Here is a 17,582-nt window from a genome sequence, read left to right on the forward strand (position 1 = left end):
CTGATTAGTTGTCATAGTAACCTCCTTTGATCTATAGCATCACACTTGTTTGTTTTTTTTCAACTGTTTTTATTTGAATTTTTCAATGACATGACATACAATGGTCATAAACAGTGACTGATACAGCAGGAGTGTACAGTAGTATGTCAGTAATATCCTTGACCCATGCCCCCCACAACCCACCCAAAACCCAGCTCAGGTCGGGCCCTGACCGGGACAAACAACACTCCAACAGACGTCCACAAACACACACACACACATACAGAACAACGGCTGCCGAGCAGCACAATAAAGAAAATAAATAAAATTTTATAAAAAAAGGGGGGGGGGGTAATACTAATTACGTATGTATGTATATTGAATAAATGGATAAGTAGAAGGGGGAGGGAGTGGGATTAAGGGGTGAGCAGCTACCACAGTAGTACAGGAGTGTGGGGTGTAGTAGGAGTGAGTGAGAGGCTTCTTCCAAGTCCAGAGACAGATTAAGGGCGTTAAAAAAGTCAAGGAAAGGGCTCCATGTATCTTGGAATACCTTGGTAGATCTTGAAAGTGAAAATCTAAGTTTTTTTAGCTTTAAATTACAAAGAACTTCCTTAATCCATTTTTTTATCATTTATCTGTACATGCACATATATAAGTACCTCAAAATGTAGCCAACTCTATCTATAAATCCATTATCTCTGTCAATATATTGACTCGTTGTCTTTCTTATTGTGAAACACTTTTCATCTGTGTTTTGAAAAGTGCTACATAAATAAAGTTTATTCTTATTATTAACATGGGTAGTTAGTGATGATAACAAACAGTTTTCTACATTTTTACTTTGTACAAGAGTTTTAATAAATGTTTCAAAAAGCAAAAACCAGTGTTTTATTTCCTCCCCCTTACAAACACATACCAAACTGGATCTGGTATAATGTATCTATGTCTTAAAAAATGTTTTGTTTAAAAATGTAAAGATATGACCTGAGTCCAGGGTCAGGTTTCACTGAGATGTTCCCAATCTTTTGACTTTTCTTTTTGTTTACGTATACTCTTTATTCTCAGTATGTAATGGTCAAATCAGGCTCATGATTACTAGTGCGAGTGAAAATTGTCACTTAATTTGTAGTTTGTGTCATTAACTTAGGCTGTGGGACAAGCTTTGGCCGGCAACAAGAGGTTTGGGGTCGTTGCATAATTCAGGGCTGTCAGTCTCCTCTGGGATATTTGCACTCCTGGATGAAGTCAGAGAGTCAGTGGAGGTAGATTCTCTGCCATAATAAGGCCATGTATTTGAGGATGTTCCCACAGAGGTTGTGCCCTCAGCGATGTTGAAGGAGTCGAGGCTGAAGGACGAGGACGTAGAGCAGGCACGAGGTGGTCGCGGTTCATAGAGGTTGAGTTTGGAGACCAGTGGTTTGCCAACTGTTACTGACTGCCTTTCCTGTACTTCGTCATCCATGTTGCAATAGGTGTAATGAAGACAGACGGTGAACGTGAGCTCCCTCTGTTTAGACATAAAAGAGAAGGATGTGTTTTTAGCTTTAGAGAAGGAAATATAAAAGGGTTGAGAGGACCTGACCCCCACACAAACACAAAGAAGTGTTGCTCAAAGTAGGTACAAAATATCATACTTAAATTCTAATCTTATTGTTGACTTTATCAAATCTTTTTCAAGATAAGCATTGATTATATTGTTTAAAATGGGGGCCTAGGAAGATTTAATTTCTCCCAGGTCAGAAATAAGAGAAGTATTTATGAAAAGAACAACCAGTGTCTGACCTTCAGTCTCTGAAGGCTGCGGAGGCGTGTGTAAAGACTGGGGACCTCTGGTGAAAGAAGGTCGTCCTTGATCAATAATAAACTACCAGCTTCAAGGAGAGTTTCCTGGTTAGTCGTCTTCAGATCGACATCCACATCCTGCCAAGCAAACACATTGTAAAGATCAGTAAGATGTTGTGCGTGTGTACTTCAAATATCAAGAATAACTACAGATTTCCTGCTTAGAATATATTGAGAAACACTGAATGATTCCAGGTCCCATGCATGATGTGTGATTATGAGCCAGAACCTTTGTGTTATATCTACATAAGTAATATCAACCAACAAACCAAGGGGAAGTCAGTGAGCTGAGCAGAGCAGGAAACAATATCTTTGGGCTGGTCAAGTATCCGAGTGTAGATGACCATGACGTTGGAGAACTCTGCAGCAAACCCAAGCTGAACAGTCACCCCACAGTCAAACTGCAGGTACTTGCTCGGTGGCAGGACTACGAAGATAGGCATTTGAATTAGGTATATGTTTATTTCATGCCAACAAGAAATAAAATAAACAACAGATATGGCAATATCTCTTGCTATATCTAAGATTTTTTGTTAACTTTTGTGTAAATTGTACCGTGAGCGATGGCCCACTGCAGGTTGCGAGCTGAATAGGATTCAGAGCATTCAGACGTTTGTATCTGGTCGGTGAGGGAGCGTCGTTCAGACAGATTGCTGCGCATCTCCAGAGCCTGCCTCCCTCGTGTAATCACACAGCGACCCATGTCTGAAAAGAGTAATGAAGTTTTAATGCACCGTATGGATTCATCACAACAGCTATTCAACACTAACTTTTTTAGGGGAACAAGGTGCTGGGTTGAAATCTTCAAAGTAAAAATAAAAAGAGTGTGGTCTGTGTGGTTTAACATGACTGAGTGATATTTGTCCAGATCTGCAAAAAGTTCACATTTTCAACCAGCTAAGAGGAATACAGTCACTTTCTTTTACCCACTGTGATCTTTAGTTTAGTTTGCTGCAGATTTAAGCATCTCTGTGGTTTTTAAGCATCTCTCTGGTTTTCACTGCATTCATGCACCAGAAGAAACACAGAGCTATTGCTTATTTTATGCTACGGTTTAGTAACAACCTGCACAAACGCTTTGCAACTGGAACCTTCGAAAAGCTTTCTTTTACAGCAGACATTTAGACAGTCATAGCAGGAAACGCTCAGGTGGATCTAATGATGGTAATGAAGGCTCTGTTCAGGAAATCATGTCAGTGAGCTAAACATGCAACTCTGAAAGTGAAAAGGTAAATCAAACTACGGTGAAAGATTCAGGGTGAATTACATGTATGTGAGGGGTTTGAATGCACAGACGGCTCACCCCGCTGTTAAATATAGCACAAAATATTATAAGATGAAATTTATTAAATGCATTTCCATACTGGAGTTGAGCCCGTATGCACGTGACCCCTTTCAGGCCAGATGTTGAATAATCCGTTCAAAACCAACTTCACATATGTCAAAGACAATGAAACATCAGGTGTAGTCGTACCCTAAAATACAAAACAACTGATTGGCCAGTTGGTGCAATTCTGTTATGGGTCTGTTTAGCTCCACATACCTTCAGCGACTCTGTCCAGCATGACTGTGACCTTCTCATCTTCACAAACTCGCTGTTTGAGGAAGTTTATGAAGATGCCGTTGGACACGTCTTCCCTCTTCACTTCATACGCCATTGCATCTACACATCTAAACAGAGGCAAGTGCACATGAGTGGCACTTCACTGGTTAAAGTAGGAGTCGAGTGTCACATATTTCAAATCTAGTATTAAATAAACACTGGTCTCATACAGGGGGAGGATCAGCAACTTACGTGGCGTAACCAAACACTATATTTGCTGTGACCTTCAGAGGTCCAGGTTGTACAATGACATCATCATGTGGGTTTCTAAAAAGGGAATAACATTTTAAGTCTAAAGAAGCACAGGCAGATAATCTTAAAGTGAAATTTAAAAAAAAACAAGCTGCGGCATCAATACAATCATTGAAATAAATATTGACACCTTTTGCGACACATGTCGAGCAGGAACACGTTGAGCCCGGTCTCTTTCTCCTGCATCCTGGTGAGGATGTTCTGCACACACAAGCAATGCTCGGACGTGTTGGAGGCCGGAGCATCGATGGGAATCATGAAGCTGTTGCCGTAATTCTCATAACCATGACCAGCAAAGTATAGTAAGCCTGGGTTAAGAAGGACAACGAAGCGTTGTAAACATTGATGAGTGTCAATGTCAAAGAGAGTTAAGGTTGGCACATAATATTTGTCAGATTCTTTGCCTCGCTCTTTTATTTTCTGTTTTTCAAAAGTTATAATGAGGAAATGTTGCTTTTATTTATTCGATGCCATGTGATTGTATTAAATAAAGCAAGGTATTGAAAAGGGCATTTTTACTGCATATTCTACTTCAAACCAAAATATTGCAGTCATTTTTCAAAAGAACTGGCACAAAGCACATTTCAAACATATTATCTTGGTGGACGAGAGACAGACCATAGACTCCCTTGTCAAGCAGCAAGAGGAACTCCGTCACGGCGCTGTGCATCTCCTGCCAGTTGAGGTCAAGCAGTGAAACCACCTTGAAGTCCATTTGTCTGAGGAGGTTGGTCAACTCGTGCACGTCAGCGATGGGAGCACACAGCTGAGTGTGGTGGAGGTAGTTCATGTTGCCGATCAGCAGAGCGACTTTGTCTGTTGCTGTGGAGGGGGAAGACAGGGCATCAATGAAGAGCCACTAACCCACTAAATAATATACTGTAACTATTATTAGTGATCTACAAAAAGATGACAGCATTTGTTTGGACCAAATTCACCATGGAAATGTTTGGATGGCGGCGGATGACTGGCCATTGGTCGTGTTGGATTTATTCCCGGTCCAGAAGTTGACCTGTTGATTTCCTGTGAGTCTGGCAACACCGATATGGAAAATATATTTACATTAAAAAGTCCCATATTGTTTGATATTATATTAGAATGTTTGGACTTATTCTTATAACCTGAACTGAGTCAACACTTCTAAGTCCATACACTGATCCACTACCAACTGCTTTGACTCACACAAAGTAAAGCCACATGATACTGTTTTACAGTTCACTGATGTGCTTACAAAGAAACAGGAATTAAAGTGATTCAACGTTTCAGAGAATGACAGAGGAACAAAACTGTGACTCAAGTTCCTTTATTCACTGTGAAATATTCAGGTAGAAAAACAAAACACACCTAGACCACGATCAACTTCTACCCAGGATGCATCAGTTATGGAACTTGGGCCTGAGAAATAAATGCAAAAGTATTATGGTCATGTATGAATATCTTTTTTCTCATCTATACATTTACACTCTGAATATGAGAAAATGTCTCTATGTCTCACCAATTGTGACTCCTGCTGTGTCGCTCCACGTCTCATGATAAAGGTTGAACACTTTACATCTGTACTCTCCTCTGTGTGCTGTGGTCACACACAGGATCTACAGGAAATGATACACAACATCAAATGTAACACGGTGTACTTCTACAGAAATGTCAATCTTCTTTTAAAAATATATAAAAAAAGAATTGATTGCAAGATTTTGAGCTCACATCAAGCAGATTTGATCATCTTTACACTCATTCAACTTTCACAATTAGTCTCCAGAATACAGATTAAAATCCAAAGGTTGTAAAGCTTTACTCCTTTTATTCAATGTTTTAATCCTAACAGGTTTTAATCTGACATAATGACTGTTGGACATACTTACTTCAAATGCCCTTGTCTTGTGTTCTTGCATGGGAACCCTGTTGTGGTACCACTCGTACTGGGCGGGAGGGCTGGCCTCTGCTTTGCACACCAGGAGCAGAGAGTCACCTTCAGACACCGCTTGGGCCTCAGGCTGGTGGGTGATGCGCAGCCCACTCACTGAGCCCTGAAACAGACTGCTGCTGCAGTCTGCAGATGATGAGATTCACCAGAACGATACATCACACATCATGAGATGGAATAGAACAAGGGAAAAAAGGAGAATAGAAGGATGGGAGGAGGGGTACCTGGACTGGAACCTGCAGAGGAAACCAAGCGAACTCGAGCCCACTGAGAGAAGATGCACTTTTCTCCGTGGTTGACTCTGCAGATATAGTGACCCTGGTGGACCGGGGCTAAAGGACACAGAATCAACTCTGGTGTGCACCCGTTTTTTTCCAAAACCTACATCAACAAAATGATCAGTGGGCTATTTATATAACACAGATATTATATTATCTACAGAGGAATTTATTTGTCTCACTAAAATGACATCAATAGGATGTAAAGGTGACAGATTTAGCCAAAAAGTTACATAAATACAGAACACATCACGATCATATGTTGGACCGACCTCTTCTTTGCCTCTGAACCACTGGTAGCAGAGCCCAGGTGGACCAGCGGCTCTGCAGGTCAACACCACCCTGCCCCCCACTGTGGCCTGCTGACCCTGGGGCTGCACTGTGATCTGAATCATCTCTGCCACTGCCACACACACACACACACACACACACACACACACACACACACACACACACACACACACACACACACACACACACACACACACACACACACACACGTAAATGTAACAGACACCACAGTTAAACCTTTCAGATTTCACAGCCATGACAAGTTGGACTGTCCCAGATGAGAAAGTGTGCTCAATTACTTCCTGATTTCCACCTCTGCAAATCACCGTGTATGGTGGTTATGACTCAATATATCAAGAGCTAAAGGTCTTCTACCCTGTAGTAATAACAGAAATTATATCCGGTCCCTGGATGTTTTCTTAGTTGGAGTTGACTTCATACATTTGCATATGTGTGAAACCACATCTCCATCTTTACTACCTGTGCTGGTGAGGTACTGCACGGCTTCCTGGTGGTCCACCTTCCTCAGGCAGTGGAGCAGGAAGTCCAGGGAGCAGGAGCGATCGGCCAGCTGAGCCAAGAGGGCGCGAGCCGGGCTGCCTGCAGGGCTCAGCGCCTGGAGCGAGCAGCTGGTCAGCTGACTCTCACTGCAGAGGGGTCAGAGGTCACAATTTTAAAAGGTGGTGTCACTCTTATGGACCACCAAGAAACTTAGGGGAATGGACAGTAGTATTAAAGGAGAGCTCAATGACAAACACACTGTGTCGAAATGAGTTGTGGTGATCAAGAAAGATAAAGAGGACCAGAGGTGAGCAGGCACTTTCTGTCTTCAGAAGAATCTCCCTGAGGAGAATCCACGTGACAAACTCCTTATCCTCTTTTAAATCTCTCTTACAGACACATCGGAATAGGTACTTCTGATCTTACCGTCAATTTTGATCATTTTACTAGGTTTTATTTTGTCTTGTTTTTACTCATTTCTCACCTGTAACAGTTTGTATTTCTGTATCCGTGCTCTAACGCTGTGTGATCTTCACATTGCTTTTGAAATGGTTTCTAATTGTTTGCCTTCAATTTGTGACTTTTAACTTGTAAAGCCCCTTGTAACTTTGTTTGGAAATGTGCTATATAAATAAAGTGTATCATTATTATTACTAATATGCAGATGTGTAAACTGCAGTGGGACCATGTGTGGAGCTCTGCCTCCTCCGATGCCTTCAAGGCTCTCACCTGCAGCAGAAGCGCGGCTGCTCGGACACCGCTCTGGCCAGCTGCTTCCATCCGCAGGTGATGTTGTCCAACATCTTTGACAGTCTGTTCAGGACTTCTTCACTCATGTTCCCGACCACCATGTTCGTCTCCTCCGTCTTCTTCTGTATCAGCACCAACAAACCCAGCAGAAAAGCACAGGGGATATTAAACGCTGGAAACCCTATGCCCTGAACCTGTCCCCGGTCCAGGGGGATTTTCCTCCGGGTGCAGTGGGCTTATTGTCGAACGAGTCCCCCTCTCGGTCGCCCACACGGCTGGTTCAGTATCAGGGTGTTCGTCATCTCGGGTTTCCCCCTCGGGCAGCTTTATGTTCGTGTGAGTGCGCACACACACACACGAAAGTGAAACTACACGTTGTCTTCAGCACAAGTAAGAACAGCGCAACTCACCTCCACTTCCGCCATTCAAATTTCCATCCAGGTGAAAGAGAAATGTTTGGACTCACCGGCTGTGTCCAGTTGAACAGAGGATCGAGTGACTGCTGAGGAAAAGGAGATGTCTGCTGTATATTACACACAGTGGCATAGTATTGTTCCCCACATTATCCACTTCTCTTCTCTCGGTTCCTCATATTTGTCATCAATAACTCCGTCATTTGCATGAAGGGTTGTCATAGCAACACCGTTTATTACTTTAATTCAGAACAAAGCAAAATCACTTATGAACTATCTGACTTTTTCTTTTTAGCAAGTCACGTGTGTTGAGACTTTTATACAGAAAACTGTTTACATCAATGTCAAATGAGGAGGAAGGAAGTCTAGTTTCCAAAAAGCACGTGTATTTCTGTGTATTGAGTGCAACTGTGGAATTCCCTGGACAGGGATTTATATGATGATGAATATTGTTCATTTACATACAATTGATTTGTTATGTGATTTGTGAAAAGATTGGAAATCAAAAAGGGGGGAGCTCCATCTGCATGTTATGTGCTGGTGATATAAGATTGTTCTTCTTGCTCCTTTTTTCGTTCATTGAATGTGTGTTAGTGCAGTGTAGTACTAAACAATAGATTTGGTACAAAACACAAAGCAATAAGCATCAAGAGAAAATAAATAGAGGAAAACCAGTGACTGACTCAGCTTTGCTTTAGAACTAGTCCATAAGAGCTAAAGAAAAACTTTTTAGGTATATACATAGTCGATGCATGGAGCTATGAGCTAACAATATTGTATATATAACGCACCTTGATTCAAGATATTTTGGTTTTAGGTAATATTGCAATGTTTGACAGTTTTAAGATTTATGTGGTTTCTAAGTGAAACACATCGGAAATTATTATATCCTATTTTCGATTGACAACCATCAGAGAAAAAAAATCTATTTAGTCATTTATCTACCCAAAGGCTGCTCTTTATGATTGGTTTATTAACCATTAGTTAGTTTTTAAACCTTTTATAAAGTGGTAGAAGGTTTATATTCATAACATGGATACAAATTTGAGGGCATTTTGCAAGAAATGAAGACATTGTTTGTTGGATTTGTATTTATTTATAATAAGTCTGCGAAAAAAAAGTGAGAAATTGTTTTGTCGAGATATCATCGGACGATTACCATTACAGACAGAATCAAATCCCATGTGATCAACCTGCATCAAATACAGTAAACACTACATTTTTGAGATCGCACCACAAAGTCCATTAAGTAGCTGTTCTGGAGATTTCCATTGTGTCACAGACGCTAGTGAGTGGAGGTTTTGGTGAGATTGTGTCCGAGGTCAAAATGCATCATCCATAATTTGTTCAGCTTTTTATATTCAGTTTTTGATGAGACTGGGGTGTCATGTTGGATTACACTGCATTATACGCTCTGCATTTCAGTGAGATTCCTCACTGTATTCAACATAACCCGTCATACACTTCCTGACGTCATATACTGTGCTGAAGAGTCAGCCACGAACACTTTCAAGCATTCATCTTTCAAACAATGTTCCCAGAGGAGCCAATGCAGCTAAAAGACTGAGTATGCTGGGTGATTTCAGATAACCCAGATGAATGGCAAGTGTTGAAGAGTTGGTGTCATGATAATTCTCTCAGAAACTTAAGATGTGATCTGAACATGTAAAAAGTTGTCGTAATATAGTTCATAAGAGTCTGAAGCACATCACTGTACAGGAGATCTGTCCACTGTCCACAATCAAGTGAAGGCTCAAAACTTCTTCCCCTTATGGAGTCTGTTGAATCGCCAAATGTTTTCCTTCCTCAGACGCTTCCAGTATTCCCAGTTGTCCGACTCCAGCTCGTGCAGCTTTTTGGGCTCTCCCAGGTTCAACTGGTACAACCTGGGGAAATGATAAAAGAGGCGGGAAATCAGATATGAAAATTGAGGAAATGCCTCCCTTAACCAGAATAACTAGAGCTTTTGTAGAAAGCATGAGAGATTCTATGGGCCAACCAGGATGGTTGTAATACTGTTATAGCTTGAATGAGAGATGTGCCTCCTTTTTCCCCCTTTTTTATTTTATAATTTTGTTATGTTTTAAACCTTAGGATTGGGGTTATCTCTTATGTTTTTTGTATTTTGGAAAAAGTCAATAAAACCTCTAAAATGAGAGAAACTGTATAGTTCTAATCGATTACAAGTGGTGAAAAGTGTTGCTGAAATGTATGTATGGGTATGTATATATATATATATGTGCTCTCACCACTCTGGATATTCCTCAGGAGTCTTCAGTATGGGGTCCTCTCCCTGTTTAAAGATATTGGCCCCGACTGCATGAGAAGTAAGTCTGGCGGGGTCTCTACACACCTCTGGACCTTTCAGCTCTTCCTTCGCCATGCCTTTACCTTTTCCTTTGGCCGCTGGAAGACAGAGGAAAAGAGTCAGGTGTCATGTTGTTCATATCCACACATGGATGCGTTTATGGAGAATCTACACAGGTTGACTCCAAACATGCTACCAGTGCTTTGGTATCTAACACATTATGAGTTAAAGGCATATGTGTGCACAGCCAGGCGATTCAGACAGGTGGATGACCGTGATTATTATTATTATTATTATTTGGGTATTATTGCTAAATCACAACAGCATATCCAATTGCTAAAAACAGGTGAACTGGACTTGGTTGAGTTTCTTGAAAAACATGTGGTTATCCCAACTGGGCCTTTGCCAAACCCACAAAAAGGAGAAACAGAACAGAAAGGGAGGAGAAGAAGGATCAACGGAACAACGTTGTGATCCCTTATGCTGCTGGAGTATCTGAAAAACACCCCATCCCAGTACATCCCAAGCCTACCAACACACTGAGGCAGAAACTGGTCCATCCCAAAGACAAAACACCCATAATGCAGAAGCAGAGCAATGTAGTATATGCAGCAGGATGTTCAAGAAACTCAACCAAGTCCAGTTGACCTGTTTTAAGCACTTGTAATATACCATGACCTGGATGACTGAGAAGCTCCACAGACATAAATCACAACAGCTATTAGTCGCCATTTATTATCATTAATCATTGTGATTGTATCTCAAATGGAATACAGTGGTGTGGAAATCAGTCAGCTAAGTTTTCACACGTACATTTCATCAGCAGATGCTATTTAAACCTGGCACAGAGGAACATGGAGATGTGCAGTAGGTGGACATTGAACACACTGAACAGAGATGTCCTCTTTACTCACCAACTTTCTTCGCATATCCTCGTGTCTCTGCTCTGCTCAGCATGTTGGACCTGCACACCGCCGCTGTAGCGTTGGATGTGGCGCATTTTGTTAAGGCTACTATTCTAAATAAAATGTAACCTGACATTTTTATTTCACCCCACTGAACATCCCAGCCCACCGTGCTACAGTTTGACTTTCATAGCTGCTCTCGACTTCCGTTTTCTAGATCGCCTGTGTGAGAAGAAACAACTACCGCCCCTCTCTGGACGGGATGATGCACTACAACATGGCTGCATCGGACAGGTGCTGCAAGCCGGAGCCGCCAAGGGGCGCTGCAGAGAGATAAACACCTCTGAACCCAAAGCAGGAAGCGGAACCATAGCGACTGGAAGATGTCGGAGTACGCAGCGACCCAGAAAAGTGCTCTGAAGTTTAAAGGCAGCGTTTCAGCTGGGAAAAAGTGAGTTTTGAGGCATTTGGTGACTTATGTTAGAGAAAGAGGAAACGTTTAAACTGGCAACAATACTTCAACTCCCACTCGTGACTGATTAAAACTCCCTGGTGTAGACTAAGCTAACGTTAGCTTGTTTGCTAACAGATAGTATTGTGGATAGTGTATTTAATGGCATTTTGTGAATATTTGTGAGTATTTTTGGGGTTAATTCACTATCCCAGTAAGTCAGTATATACAATGACGACGTTGTAACGAAGTCTATTTCCGAGTTCCGACTACAAATCGTTCCAAGGCAAGGCGATGGCACGACGTCAAACGTAAACAAACATGGCTGACCGCGAGAAGCTGATGTTTATTTGGCTCGTGATGAGACAATTCAATGTTAGTGGACATCACTCTGTTGATGCCATTTCAAACAAGGCGGCATGTTTGATGTGCTACCAGCTACATATCCAACAGCAGTTGCGCAATGTCGGCGTACAGCTTTTGTACGATCCACTCTGCAGTACATCTGGTCCTTCGCTAAAGTTGTCCCTTGGAATTTGAGACGCAGACAAAAACTTCCCGCAAGTGGACCCACTGCATTTGTTCGGTAAATGTGCGTACCAAAACGAAAGGCCCGTACCGGAAATTTTCGGTACAGATACATGTAACGTTACACCCCTAATTAATACATAAAAGTGGAGGTAACAGAGGCATTTTGGTCTCTGAAATGGAAACTATAGTGTCCCTTCAGAAGGAAGTGGGTTCATGGGGATGGGGCTCCTCTTATTATCAACCCCACCACCAGACCTCCCAGGGGCATGTTTGAGGTAGGCAGCAACTATTGATAGATACTTTATTGATCCAGGGGTAACTTTCGGCCTTCAGTAGCACACAAACAGTCAAACACAAGAGCATAAGAATAATACAAAGTCAAGAATACATACACATAATCTGCAGTGAAATTATAGTCTAGCCATCTGAACTATTACAAAACTCACTGTAAGGAAATGTGTGCTGATTAAGATATTTAGGTATGAAATGAAAATCTGAGGTGAGAGGAGTAGAATAAGGTAACAAAAGGGACAGAGCCTGCGGCATGAAACCAAATATAAATACAGATTTAAAGATAAATATTTGAAACAATAAAAAAGTTGTACATTAGATTAACATAGCCTGTAAATGATGGAACAGCAGATGTTAAGTGTATTTAAAAAGGGTGCAACAATAAAACTTATAATATAACACTAGATATATAATGATCAAATCAAGATAAAATATATGAATATATGTACAAACACAAAAGGCGAAAAACTGCTGTCTGTTGCTGACCTGTCCCACCGTTCGACGGCTTTTATAATTAATATTATTAACATATCAACTGAACCTCAATAACCCTCTATAGTTAGTAACCTCTACTATCTTGGCCACGGGCATTGTGTGTGGACGTGTTTCATTGTCTATCTCAAGCCATGTATCAACTGTCATTTCATGTCTTCTTTCAACTCATTTAGGAAGAAGAAGAAGGATAAAGAGAGTAAACATCGCCTCGAGCAGGCTGTGCAAAGTCACAACGAGGAGGAGGTGAAATCCAACAAAGGTTATGTTGACAAAAGGACACCGGCACAAATGGCCTTTGACAAGATGCAGGAGAAGAGGGTGAGTTATTGTTCTCTAGCATTAGAGGCATAGTTGTATTAGGCAAATAGCAATATAACTAATTTAATAACACTGACACTTTTAAAATGTGATTTATTGTGACAAGATGATCCTGTCTGTTGCTACGGACAGTCACAAATAATGACAAATCAGTACAGTTACAGATAAACTGAAAGTTATGTGCATTTTTCAAATGATTAATTTGGCCTCTGTCTCTCTCTCTTTCCTTACAGAAAATGGAAAGGATTTTGAACAAGGCGTCTAAGACTCATAAACACAGAGTGGAGGTAAGTCATACATTAGATATTGCAGAGCTCTATTCCGTCCGTCTTGCAAAACAGCTCAATTCTACAAGTAAATTAATTTGGGCAATCAACATACAGCTGTTTTTATAGATATAAAATATTTAGGTTTGTATCTTTATATTTCAAGTTGCGCACAAAACACTCATGTATATGACCACATAAGTAAATGTAGCAAAAATGAATGCATCTTCTATTGTTTCATTTGTCTGCAGGATTTCAATCGCCATCTGGACGCCTTGACAGAGCATTACGATATTCCCAAAGTCAGCTGGACCAAGTAGAAGAGGAAATGTCCTCCATTTTGTTTTTTGTTTTTACCTGTAGAAAAATCTCACACAACCCTTTTTTTGAAATGTATGTTTATTTACTTTTATCGATATACAATAAAATTTGATTTTTACTGTGTATTTTGTTGCTGTCCCTGGTGTATACAATATAGGATTTGAGTGAAGATACATTTTGTCAAGTTTTTCCTTATCTTACATACTATACAATATATCCTTGATGACCAAGCATATTGGCTAGTGTGTGTGTGTGAGTGAGTGAGTGAGAGAGTGTGTGTGTGTGTGAGAGTGATGCAAGAAAAATTTCAGAAAGCCAGAAAATGTTTTTTATATAAATTTTCATTTGAACTGACATTGCACAATCGATACAGGAACTGTAAACCAGAACACACGAGGTACAGAAGTCCATGTTGAATTATTTGGGATGGCACAGAGTCAATATGGGAACTGAAGTGAGGGTACAAACTAAACCGAGAGGCACGGAGTGAGACTTTGAATCCCAGAACCAAATGTGTATTTGCATTTTGCTACAGAAACAGTTGTATCTATGTGGAGACGGGTGTATGCAAAAGTACTGCATTGCTGACTGACAACTAAATTTAAGACATACAGCTTAATGTGTGACAAATCATTCATAAATAACTGGAGTACTAATTGATTTAACATTTTGTCTGTCTTTGCATCATATGTTGCAAATTTTGGGCCAATTGATTAAAACTCATTTGGCTCAGATCTATTATGGATGTAAGAAAATGTTTTGGTTCAATAACAGTGAGCTGAATTAACACCAGTAAGAAGCTGCATCACACAACAGCAGAGGATTCTCAGCTTTTATTAAGTACGAGATCTTCAGGTTATGTGCAGACAGTTCTTTTGATCGGACAGAAACACTTCTCACAGTTGATAGGGTATTTTGTGTGTAGTCGTGTCCTGTGAGTTTACTTTGGCCCCAGCATTTCACTTGGCTTCACCCACTGCTCGAACTGCTCCTCGGTCACGTATCCCAGCTCAATGGCCATAGCCTTCAGCGTGGTGCCTTTCTTGTGAGCCGTCTTGGCGATGGCGGCCGCTTTGTCGTAGCCGATGTGTGGGTTGAGTGCTGTGACCAACATGAGGGACTCATTCATGAGCTTGTTGATCCTCTCTGTGTTGGCCTGGATCCCCACCACGCAGTTTTTGGTGAAGGAGACAGACGCGTCGCCCAGTAGCTGTGCAGAGTTCAGCACGTTCTTGATGATCATGGGTTTGAAGACATTGAGCTCAAAGTGTCCATTGCTGCCTCCGATGGTGACCGCCACATGGTTCCCCATCACCTGGGCCGCGACCATGGTCATGGCCTCGCACTGGGTGGGGTTCACCTTGCCCGGCATGATGCTGCTTCCCGGCTCGTTCTCTGGTAAGATGAGCTCCCCGAGGCCGGAGCGGGGTCCTGACCCCAAGAAGCGGATGTCGTTGGCAATCTTCATCATGCTGACAGCCACAGTGTTCAGGGCTCCGCTCAGCTCCACCAGGGCATCGTGGGCTGCCAGGGCTTCGAACTTGTTGGGAGCCGTCACAAAAGGCAGGCCTGTGAGAGAAGCAACGGTGGAGGCCACTTTCTCAGCAAAGCCAATTCGGGTGTTGAGTCCTGTTCCCACCGCTGTGCCACCTGCTGCCAGCTCATACACCCTGGGCATGGCGGACTTCACTCTCAGGATGCTGTACTTGACCTGTTGGACATAACCACCGAACTCTTGTCCCAGTGAGAGCGGCACAGCATCCTGAGTGTGTGTGCGCCCTATCTTGATGATATCTTTGAACTCTTCAGATTTGGCAGCCAGAGCATCGTGGAGAGCCTGCAGGCCGGGCAGCAGGACATGGTGGACCTCTGTGGCCGCAGCTATGTGCATGGCGGTGGGGAAGGTGTCGTTGGAGCTCTGGCTCTTGTTGACGTGGTCGTTGGGGTGGACGGGATCCTTGGAGCCCAGCTTCCCTCCCATGATCTCAATGGCCCTGTTGCTGATCACCTCGTTGACGTTCATGTTGGTCTGGGTTCCAGATCCAGTCTGCCACACCACCAGAGGGAAATGATCATCCAGCTTACCCGCTGCCACCTCGTCTGCAGCCTGGCTGATCGCATCTGCCACCTGTGGGTTGAGGCCGTAGTCCTTGTTCACCACAGCAGCAGCTTTCTTCAGGACCCCAAAGGCCTTGATCACTTGGAGGGGCATTCTCTCGCTCGGCCCCCCGATCTTAAAGTTCATGGTGGATCTGACAGTCTGGGCTCCGTAGTACTTGTCGGCTGGGACCTTCAGCTCACCGAACGTGTCCCGCTCCACCCTGAACTGTGAGCAGCTCATCCTGGAGGTGCAGAGGAGTCGTCTGGAGTGGACGTGGAGTCTTTGTAAAGCCTGGAGCTTGCAGTTAAACTGCTGGACGGTTCTCAAAGACCGAAACATGGCTTCTCATTAGAGGTGAATGCAGGGGGAGGTCAACGCAGCCGAACACATTGTCCCCTGTCATTGGACGAGGAGGAAACTGGTCGCGGCTCAGCCAATGGGAAAGCGGCAGAGGCGGGACTTCCGCTCGGGTTGGCGTATCGCGTGGAGATGACCCAGCTGCTTCATCCGGATCCGTGAAGCTTCACACAACATGGCATGACTTCATATCCGCAAGGAAAACAGGGCTCAATCGTCTTCCTAAAGTAAAAGTCGATAACCTTACCTAACTTGTGATTTACCCGACAAATAAACGTTTAAAGAAATACAGATGGGACATTTCTGACATGGATTTTCTGATATTGAATAATATTGCTGATGTATGTATTGATCAATGTTTGAATGTGTATGAGACTTGGATTGATGTTTAACACGTGGCGAATTTACTAATTTACAGAAAGACAAAAGCCATTTTTAATGCCAAGTTTTACATTCATAAACTTTGAATTAAATTATTATGAATGTAAAAGTTAACTCCACTTCAAGCCTTACAAGGCCCCTCAAAACCAAAAAGCATTATAACTAAGGGCACCTACACACACCTACAATGAAGGTGGACTGAATAATAGTAACAACTCTCTGTATAATACACACACCCTTCATGGTGACCTTTAAGATGTATCAACATCTCTCTAAAACAAAAAAGCTTTACTGCAGAGATGATGTATTAGTCTACATTTGTTTTTAGTTGTGTGTACCTAATACACTTCTGACTGAGTGTGTGCAGTATAATACTATCCAACCAATCATTAAATCAATTAATCAGACTTTTTTTGTGGGGCACTTGTCAAACATACAATGGAAAACAAAGAACTTTACAGAATAAAAGCAATAAAAACAATATCCGTCCATACACAGAGCAAAGCAAGGACATGAGGAAACAATATTGTACAGCTCATAAATTAAGTAAACAAAGACAAATATAATAAAATATTAAAAGATACGATCTATTAAGATATTTAAAGAGATGAAATATTTAAATAGATGACGAAAACATTTAAATAAATTAATAAAGAACTGAAAGAGATGATAAAAAAAGAAATACTAATTAAAATGCTGGAGGAGGAGGAAGTGAAAGTGGTCAAAGAGGGATACAAAAGCAGGGTATTTAAGGGGAAACACTTCAGTGAAAGAAAATAAGAAAGTAAATACTTGAATGAATAGTAATATGATATTGTTAATAAAGCTAATTTATTTCTACAGCACATCTAAATGAATTTAGAAGGTGATTTACAATAAAACATGATGATAAAACACATTTCAAAACAAGACAAAAAACAAAACAATAAAAGGATTTATCTGTAAAACAGCAGAAATGTATAAATAATGTATGAATAAATAGAAAACAAAATAAATTAAATTCACGTTACAGTCTGATAAC

The 17,582-nt window shown here is 41.6% G+C and overlaps 4 protein-coding genes across 4 annotated transcripts; 1 reads left to right on the forward strand and 3 right to left on the reverse strand.

The window, feature by feature from the left end:
• On the reverse strand, positions 1-8,150 carry malt2 (MALT paracaspase 2). Its single transcript, XM_035175989.2, has 17 exons — positions 7,834-8,150; positions 7,403-7,545; positions 6,653-6,819; positions 6,154-6,284; positions 5,828-5,984; positions 5,542-5,729; positions 5,175-5,271; positions 5,024-5,074; positions 4,618-4,710; positions 4,298-4,501; positions 3,810-3,987; positions 3,620-3,694; positions 3,368-3,495; positions 2,380-2,529; positions 2,094-2,251; positions 1,765-1,902; positions 1-1,489 (listed from the first exon to the last, which is right to left on the reverse strand). The coding sequence occupies exons 1-17, from the start codon at positions 7,846-7,848 to the stop codon at positions 1,121-1,123; spliced, it is 2,442 nt and encodes an 813-aa protein (XP_035031880.1). The 5' UTR covers positions 7,849-8,150; the 3' UTR covers positions 1-1,120.
• Positions 8,151-8,909: 759 nt separating this feature from the next.
• On the reverse strand, positions 8,910-11,277 carry mrpl54 (mitochondrial ribosomal protein L54). The gene is made up of 3 exons (XM_035175993.1): positions 11,059-11,277; positions 10,086-10,242; positions 8,910-9,722 (listed from the first exon to the last, which is right to left on the reverse strand). Exons 1-3 carry the CDS (start codon positions 11,183-11,185, stop codon positions 9,590-9,592), a joined length of 417 nt encoding a protein of 138 aa, XP_035031884.1. The 5' UTR covers positions 11,186-11,277; the 3' UTR covers positions 8,910-9,589.
• Positions 11,278-11,343: 66 nt separating this feature from the next.
• fam32a (family with sequence similarity 32 member A) lies at positions 11,344-13,845 on the forward strand. Its single transcript, XM_035175994.1, has 4 exons — positions 11,344-11,500; positions 12,991-13,135; positions 13,369-13,422; positions 13,653-13,845. Exons 1-4 carry the CDS (start codon positions 11,433-11,435, stop codon positions 13,719-13,721), a joined length of 336 nt encoding a protein of 111 aa, XP_035031885.1. The 5' UTR covers positions 11,344-11,432; the 3' UTR covers positions 13,722-13,845.
• Positions 13,846-14,036: 191 nt separating this feature from the next.
• Positions 14,037-16,209, reverse strand: fh (fumarate hydratase). The gene has a single exon (XM_035175992.1). It carries the CDS (start codon positions 16,160-16,162, stop codon positions 14,663-14,665), a length of 1,500 nt encoding a protein of 499 aa, XP_035031883.1. The 5' UTR covers positions 16,163-16,209; the 3' UTR covers positions 14,037-14,662.
• Between the last annotated feature and the right edge of the window lie 1,373 nt (positions 16,210-17,582).

This window comes from Hippoglossus stenolepis, chromosome 14 (assembly GCF_022539355.2).
Source record: "Hippoglossus stenolepis isolate QCI-W04-F060 chromosome 14, HSTE1.2, whole genome shotgun sequence".
Lineage (NCBI taxonomy): Eukaryota > Metazoa > Chordata > Actinopteri > Pleuronectiformes > Pleuronectidae > Hippoglossus > Hippoglossus stenolepis.